At 45.0% G+C, this 9,185-nt stretch overlaps 1 protein-coding gene across 1 annotated transcript; it reads left to right on the forward strand.

Moving 5' to 3' along the window:
* Positions 1–6: 6 nt before the first annotated feature.
* atp23 (ATP23 metallopeptidase and ATP synthase assembly factor homolog) lies at positions 7–4,592 on the forward strand. Its single transcript, XM_004082848.5, has 6 exons — positions 7–154; positions 270–315; positions 1,962–2,043; positions 2,126–2,263; positions 2,339–2,422; positions 3,905–4,592. The coding sequence occupies exons 1-6, from the start codon at positions 7–9 to the stop codon at positions 4,106–4,108; spliced, it is 702 nt and encodes a 233-aa protein (XP_004082896.1). The 3' UTR covers positions 4,109–4,592.
* Positions 4,593–9,185: the final 4,593 nt, after the last annotated feature.

The following is a 9,185-nucleotide window of genomic DNA, read 5'->3' on the forward strand; positions in this document are numbered from 1 at the left end:
AACATCATGGACCAAACTAAGCAAAAAGAGGAGTTTGGATACGATCTATTCCCGGAGAGAAATGAAGGAAAACACAGCAAAACGTTGCTCAAAGACAGCCTGCTTGCATTTAACCACAAGTGTCAATTCATGTTACACGTCGCAATGGAAACTAGTGAGTGCTGGGTTCGGGTCGTGGTTCGATCAGAATGGTTTGCTCCAGTTTGAGCGAAAGGCTCGCGGAGGTTTGCTTCTTTTGAAGTTGAGCGATGTCTGTCTGTTTCTGACAGGTCCTTACGCCAAACTGCTCCTGACGGCCATGAAGAGCTCCGGCTGGTGAGTTTTAAAGCTTCAGCGCGTTTTGTCTGGCGTTTACAGCAAACATTCCTTGCACTCCAATGAAAATCGTATTTTTGGTGTTTTTAACTTTAACATGTTTTTGGAGCATTTTTCTCACGATGAAGGTCAGATATTTGTAGAAAATTTAAGCTTGAAAATGGCATTTCTGGGTATTTCATTATCCAAATCGTTGTGAATCAGGGGCAGATGAAAAAATGCAGTTTGAAAAAGCTTAGCTGTGAAGTAGGGGCAATTACTGGGCCACCAGCTTCCTGCTCCGCTCTATTCTGATGCATCCACTCGCAGACAAATAGATCCATGATTAGGCCTGCACAGTTAATTGCAAAAGACGGCAACAATTGCAATAAATGTTTACCTTAAATGTGCTGAAACAATCTTATTTTAGCTTGAAGCATTTAATGAATCAAATAAATCCATGTATGCATTTGACCAATCAGGTAGACGCCTTCACGCTGTTCACCAGTCGGATGGAGCTCTTTTACCGTAGATGTTCAGTGATTGGGAGTATAATTAAAGTCATATCGTGCAGCCTTACCCGTCTTTGTTTTCCTGGTCTGAGCTGGAATCTGGACCTAAACTGTATGTCTGGATAGCTCCAATATTTTTCACCATTTCTTTTGCACTGGTTATGTTAGCTTGGGGGTGTGAGGGGCTGTAAGCTAGCGGGAGAGTGTGTAAACAAAAGGATGATGGGAAATGAGGGGAGGCTTACTCCGGTCCCGCTCACAACTCAGAGGTGAATTTCTAATAAGCTACAGCCGCTCTGCAAAAACTATGTCTAGAAAAAGACACTGGTATATCATCTTTGGCTAAAAGCGGAATAATCGTGAATAAAATGCCCCGGGAAGACTTTCACAAAACATCAAAAGTTGATTGAACTGGACTTCAAACTTGCTGATTTCAGACTTCATAATTTGCAACATTATTTCATAAAATCCTTTTGGATTTGATCGTAATATCAGAGCAGTTTCCAGTTCTATCTAGATTTTTCCAAAAATACCAGGTTGTCCTAATTGTATTGACACTATGGCCAATAAGTGACAGACTGCATCATGGGTATTTGCTGTAATTCTCATGCTGAGTAACCAGTTACAATGGAGATAAACACTCCCTCTAAACGGAGGATTAGGAAAAAAAGAACCAGTGCTAGTGTTGACATTGTCTCCACTCCCATAACTCTACAACCGTTTACGCAAATACCATATTCCCGGTGGATTCTGAAGTGGAGAAAAGCAGCTTTTCACTGATATGCAACAGTAATAATAGTGAATTGTTTACAAAATTAACACAAATCAACGGTTTTGGAGTAAGCAGCTTTTTGCCGATATGCAAGGTTTTTGGAATTTGTTGGAGTTGCAACAATCGCATAAACGGTTGAAGAGTTATGGTAGTTCGAGGAGCGTGTTATTTAGGTGTTGCTGTCGACATCTTTGGCGTTAAACTATTAGTGCGTTTTGCTGCTTGTATTTACGTTTTTCTATTATTTTGTTTGTTTGTTTGTAATGGTGGTAAACAAAACTTTGTCAGTAATCAAAGACCTGTAGCCGGCATCCGGGTTTATTTATTTCAATCCTTTTTAAAGCAGTGTTATCAGAAATGAATAGACGTCTTACTGTTTGCAGTGAAGTGTTGAAAGAGCGGCATTTCTCCTGCGAGGACTGCGACGGTACGGTTAGCGGTGGCTTTGATGCGGCGTCCTCTCAGGTATAGTGGCTGTAGACCCCGGTGGTTATGGCGCTCACTGTGCCGGTAAATCCAACCTTCAGCGGGAATTCTGCTTCTCCAGATTGTTTTGTGCCAGAACAACATCCATCAGCAGTCACACATGAACCGAGTGGTCGCACACGAGCTCATTCACGCCTTTGACCACTGCCGGGCGCACGTGGACTGGTTCAACAACTACAGACATCTGGCCTGTTCGGAGGTAACCTTTTTGTAAATTGTAATCACGTTGAACTTATTGAACATTCATAAAATCTTCTATTTTTTTTGTCTTTAGATCCGAGCGGCTAACCTCAGTGGAGACTGCTCCTTCGTTAGTGAAGTTTTCAGGTTAAACTTTGGGTTAAAGCAGCATCAACAGGTACTTCAGGGCTTCATGTTGCACTTTGTAAAGAATATTTATGTATCTGCTCTTTTTGCATTATTACATTTATTATCACAAAGGAGCAGCACAATAATAATCTTCTCATTTTAAGAAGGCAATGGAGCCGGGATCGTCTGTACCCACGGTTGTGGAAAGGGGATGTGTATGTGCTGGGGCCGCGGGCGCGTGTGTGTAAGAGAGAGGAGAGAGCGCGTGCAGCGCTGGAGGGAGTGAGAGGGGGCAGCGGAAATGTGTTGGGGGCGCATTTCTGTTGTGTGTTACGGAGGAAGGAGAACGGTAATAAAAGAAGGTTTCCCCCAGAATAAATGCTATGGACTCTTTATTAACCCGCTCTGGAGAATCTGAGGGTCTAAACAGGGAAGTGAACCCTGGAGGAGGATCCGCCTTCGGTCCCCCGCGCTTCTGACCACGGTCGGAAAGGGAGAAAAGTCATCACGGGAAAGGTTCAACACCACGCTCGGCCATTTTGCTGGAAATCTTTACAAACACCGCCCGGTTGTGATAAGAGCCCTGGAGTTTGGCCTGAATAGAGCTGTCACCCCAAATATGAATCCAATGGGTGACCTCGCTTCCCTTCCACTGACTGGTCTCAGCAGCATCGTCCGCCATGGTTGATGTTTATGTTCTCGTTCCCGCCTACTTCCACGCAGAATCATGACGTTTGTAGCGTATTGATGATGTACGGGTCGGATTCATGTGGCCTGGCCGTTCAGACGGAGGTCGCATTTGAAAAGATCGGATACGTGTCGTTCATACTGTCATGAAAAGATCAGATACAGGTCGCATGGGGGCAAAGAAATTGGAATTGGGTCGTTTCAGCCTGCAGTGTGAACGTAGCCAATTGGACTTTACTTTTGCACTTGGAGTTGTTGTTGTTGTATCTTAAATATAAATGTGTGTTGCACCTCTCGGCCACCATACAGAGCCCTGGAAAGACGGGAATAATTTCTGGATATTTAAAGGAAACAAAAATCCTCTACACCAGACTTCTATGTCACAATTTGTTGCAGTTCCTGCTTTTTTGTTTTTCCAGCAGGCTAACAGTTTTCCCAGAAGAAGCTCTGGGGGCAAATCTGAACTTCACATTGACTACAGGAACTGTCATATTCTAAGAATTGAAGAAGAATTGGGCAAAATAATCGAGGCACAGTTTTTCTGTGGATCAGAAATGTTCCTAAGTAAATGAATCAGAGTGAACTTGTGTTTTCTTCTTCCAACTTTTAGGGTTTGCATCTCAACACCATTTATCGCTAATTCACAACATACCATTTAATCCATGACTATTTAATTTAGCATCACCTTTAAGGGTAAAAATAGTAAAAAAAATATTTTTATGTCATTGGAAATAAATTCAGCCCTGAAGTTTGAATGTATAACAGTAAAAGAATCATTTTTAAAATCCTGTGAAATGTGGTGTTTGGCGTGCAGCTTTGAGTCAACGGTTTCCTGTTTCAACAGGAGTGCGTTCGAGGTCGCGCGCTGCGCTCCATCTTGGCTGTGAGGAAGATCACCCGGGAAGAGGCGGAGAAGTTGGTGGATTCCGTCTTCGACTCGTGTTTCAATGACCACGCCCCCTTCGGACGGATCCCGCACAGTAAAAAGGACGCCAAGTTTGCTCACAGAGATTATGCTAACAGGGATCGCTATTACGCAAACCTTTAGTGTCCGCTGTGTGAAGATTTGGGTTGGAAGGCTGCTGATGCTGCTGGCGAGGAAGACGACCAGCTGGCCGTTGAGGCGTGCTTCCACAGCAGCAGCAGCAAAGACCGGACAGAGCTGAACCCATCATTTCCCTGAAGGGATGTTCAGGGACATGATTTGTCTGCGGGACAGTGACTAGAAGCAGAAGCCGCAGAAGATTTCATTTTCTGTCATTTCATTGGTTGTTTGCTGATGAAGGGAAGTTGGGGTTGAAGTTGCCCTTGAAGTGAATCATGAAATGAGGCGTGACTTTTTTAGGTGATTTATTAAAATAAAAGGATTCTGGTTTGTTTTTGTTGATCATATTGTCAGGAAAAGTGCAGCTGTGACAAACATGGATGTTTGTTTTTCCTGCAGTGGTTTTTCTGGACGACCTCCACGTTTCACATATTCAGAACTGTTTCTGCCGATGGCAGGCGCAGGTTTGATTAAAGTTTCATTTGAACTTCTTGTGTTTAATTGTTTTGTTCTTAAGTTCTTTAGAGTCCATGTTGTGCTACTTAAACTCATGTGAGGCGCATTCAAGCGCCCGCGTTCAGCACGCTTTTAGCATACGGCATTCACGCTGGACGTGGGATCTAGTTCATGTCCTCACAGTTGGAAGCAGTTTGCTGCGAATCTCATCATTTTTGCCTAACCCAAAACACCCATATAAGCATGTTTACATGGACTTAACTCTGGAAGAGGTCACTTGAACGTGCGCTGGAGAGGCTGGTGTGAACGTAGTCTTAAGGCGGATTTCCACCGATCCGACAGCGGTGCGTCTGCTCTGCACCCACACAAGGAAATAAAACACCCATCATTCAAAGGAATGTTTACATTGCCTCCGTCACGTCCGAGTCCCGCCTCCGTCACGTCGGAGTCCCGCCTCCGTCACGTCCGAGTCCCGCCTCCATCACGTCCAGAGTCCCGCCTCCGTCACGTCCAGAGTCCCGCCTCCGTCACGTCCAGAGTCCCGCCTCCGTCACGTCCGAGTCCCGCCTCCGTCACGTCCGAGTCCCGCCTCCGTCACGTCCAGAGTCCCGCCTCCATCACGTCCGAGTCCCGCCTCAGTCACGTCCAGAGTCCCGCCTCCGTCACGTCCGAGTCCCGCCTCCGTCACGTCCAGAGTCCCGCCTCCGTCACGTCCGAGTCCCGCCTCCGTCACGTCCAGAGTCCCGCCTCCGTCACGTCCAGAGTCCCGCCTCCGTCATGTAAGAGTGGGACGAACTACCTGACACAGGGAGGCAGGACAAACCACTCCTTCGGGGGGCAGCAGGAATGAACTAGAGACAATAGCCTACGTGCACGACAGAACTTCCGGTTAACTTCCGTGTTTCGAGTGTGAGGCCGACAACTTCCTGTTGGTCGTGTTATTGTTGTGGGGAGTTTTGTTGAGTTGCTAGTTTTGAGTAAATAGGAGCGGATTTCGGGTAAAAGAAAGGCGTTTGGTGTTTCAACGCGTGACAAAGACATCACAACATTGTTGTGTATACCCGTGTGCGAATTTGTCAAAGTACAACAGTACTAATATAAGCTTTCATAGCTTTCCAGTAGATGTGTCGGTGAGAGCCGAATGGATGGTGAACACGGCGGGAGGACTTCACCCCAAACAAGACGAGTCGTGTTTCGTATTTGCAGCAATCGGAAAGAAAATGCGTCATGTAAACACGCCGATCAGAATACTTTGCCCCGGTCAGACTCGTTCGGATCAAAATTTCTTTCCGATCGAGATAGCTGGGTTATACCGATCGTTTATCCGATCGTGGAGCATGTAAACAGTCATTCCGATCGTGTGTCACTGTTGCTCTGGGTTACGTCATGCATAGACGGTGTTTCGCTGAGAGAAAGCTTGTGAGCTCATACGGGACCGACCAGCGGCTCTGCGGACGCCCCGCGTAAAGCGCCGCTCCGCTCTCGCCCCGCTGGCTCTCCCCTCTCTTTCCCCCCTCACGAGGGAGATGCGGGGGGGGTGCGTGCTCACTGACGTCTGGACCCGGCATCCGAGCTCTGCGTTCGGGCTCCGGTGCCAGTGGACCGAGTGAACCTCTCTGAGCAGAGCAGCTGGATTTATTAATGTGTTTGAGGGGAGGGTGCTTTGTTACGTGTGCGTTTTGTTATGTGTGAGAATTCGGACTGCGAGCCGAGCCGCCACTCTGGGTTAGCGGCTGCCGGACTCGCGAGGACAGAGCAGAGCACACAGTGTGTGTGAGCTTTTCAGAGCGGAAATGCCGCTCAGTCCTTAGAAACTGTTCAAAAAATCACGACACATGGAATTGTGTTTCTAATTGTGCCCCGACAAATAAAGGCTGATGTTGTTAGCCAGTGTTGTTAGCCTCTCCTAACACTGGGTTGTTCTTCAGTTCTGTTCTTCTTCCACAAAAAAGCACTGACCACAAGGATTAAATATAAAATGATGAGCGAACAGGCACTTCATAATATTCATAAAATTAATAAAAGCACGTTTGGAAGATCGCCTCGTATGTTACCGAGCTGCTGCATAATATGTGACAGCACAGGTTTGTTTACAACGGGACACATTTCCTTTCGGTATTTTCGACACTATATATTTTAGACACGATATTTTGCCCATGTAACCACGCACTGGTCGACAATCCTGTAGATGTCGTTCACGTCGATTTTCGGGAGACCTTGTAGAAAACGGGTGAAATATACCATCTTTCGCAATCAAAATCTGCCGTGTCGCTGCTATAGAAGTCGTAAGCCGGAAATGGTCGGCCTCACACTCAAGGCGGCGGAAGTAGAACTCCTTACTTTCGTGCACGGAGCCTATTAAAACCAACTGTTGTGAGATGAACGGAGATGCAGACGGACAATCAGGGTCAGAGATGATCGTAGCAACCTTGATGTCTGATTGGTCACAAACAGAAGTCACTATATGATGTCAAATCCATTCTGTGTGAAGGAAATGTCAAATAAACGTGTGTTCCACATGTATGTCCGTCCCTTCACACCAGAAATAAACGTGAAGTCTGGTTCCAAATCCTTCTTTACTGCATAATAGCATTTAAACAAGATGGATTGTCTTTCAGTGTACTTGTGACGGTGTGGCACCGTCAGATGGCGAGGGGGCCCACACTGTTTTTATTTTGTGTATTTGTGTATATTTTATGTATGAAATATCTACCTGTGGTGCCACCTGGAAAATGATGAAGAGCCACGCCCAATGGGAGGGGCTCATCATTTAAAAGGGTGCATCACAGGTAGTGAGAATGAAGGAGTGAGACGGAGGTGACAACCTGTTGTGGCCCTGCATGGAGCAATTGTGGTGCTCACGATCTGAAATAAAGACCGAACCTCCTCACCTTGGCTCCTCTGCATCCTTTCTCGGTGGGACCCCACCACAGTACTTTATATTTAAAAATCAAATTTAACCTCCTGACAGCAATGCTAATGTATCCTCTGTAGAGGACACATAAACTTGAATATCTTCCAATCACTGCTGGATTAACTCCTTAGAAGACATTTGGAGCTTTTCATTGATGCCACATCTGAAGGGGTGGAGCTTCTGGAATTGTGGATTTAGAAAAAAACATTTTTCTTTACTCGTCGGGAGAAAAAGAAAAACAAAAAGAACAAGGAACACGAGGGGGTGTGATTTCAAGACTGTGTGACCATCAACCATTATGGGGTGTGGTCTTTTGACAAACAGGTGAGTGGAAAAATAAACTGCATCCACTGCTTTACTGCAAAGACAAAGACTTTCATGAAGGAAATCCTCACCAGTAATGAAGTCAGAGATTCTCACGACTAGGGATGGGTACCGAGCCCCGGTACTGAACGAGCCCATTCTTCAAGACCGCTGTATCGTTAATCTGACCTCAGCGGTTCTATCGGTACTGGAGAAGTCACTGTTTTTTGTGTCCCACAAGATATCAACGTTATCTGCCATATTTAACTCACCAAGTCTGTCAATTTTCTGTTAATTAATGATGATACTAATTTCGTCTGTCTGGCTATTTGTGTGGACGGGGGGGGGGGCTGTTGTTCAGACAGCACGCGGCGCGCACGTAAAATTAACTGCGCTAGAGTGCCCCGACCATCGTGTCAACCTATTATGACCGTATTTTGCGCTCTCTGTGTAGAAAACACTGGAGGACGCGGGAAAAAACAACTCGGTGCTGCAGAGGATGTGAACATGGGAACAGGTAGAGAGGCGGGGGAGGGGCTTTGGCTTCAAACTGTCGGAGAGATGGAAACATCAGATCGTCAGATTTAGAGACCAGAGACTTTCTCTGGGATGATCTTATGAACTCAAACATTTATTTAATTTGTTTTATATTTAAGTCATGACAGCAATATGACAAAAAATTGATGTTTCTTTTTCTTTTTTTCTTCGTTTTTCATGTATTTTACTTTTAAAGTTAGTAAATGTATAAAGTAAAATGTTTTGTTAAAAAAACATTGTTGCATAATGAGGAAATAAAACACTTTATGTTCTTAATATATTATTAATCTATTTATTTTTCGTCCTCAAAAAGTATCGATAAGAGTATCATTAAAATACCGAATTGATAAGCAGTATCAATAAGAGTAGTAGTACCGTTAAAACCTTAACGATACCCATCACGACTCTAGTCTTATATGTCACCATACAATAAAAGCTGCCATTTAATTACTCGATAAAAAGGTATAAACACCCATTTTTTATCTACACATCCTGGTACTGAACAAAATGAAAAGGCTGTTTTTCCAGTCACGCCTGGGTTCACATGTGGGTGAGGGGTTTCTTCTTCACATCCCAGCATAAACCCGTTATATGGAGGGTCGTCTGTGAACCTTTGGTCTGAGTTCTGGACATGTCGCATCACCAGATGGTTTGACGGCGCCTGGAATTCACCAAAAACACCTCCAAAGGACCAGAACAAAGTGACGGACCAGGAGAAAAAAATTCAAATGGGCACATGTGGAAATGTGGGTGGAGCTAGTTTATCTAATGACCACAAACGAATCAAACGTTAATGTCGAACATTTGTTTTAAGTTTTTCCTGCTGAGCCACTCAGGAAACTTTAGAACAGTAGCATTGATATGTTTCAT

Source organism: Oryzias latipes, chromosome 23 (genome assembly GCF_053564925.1).
Source record: "Oryzias latipes strain Hd-rR chromosome 23, Olatipes_Hd-rR_3.1".
NCBI lineage: Eukaryota > Metazoa > Chordata > Actinopteri > Beloniformes > Adrianichthyidae > Oryzias > Oryzias latipes.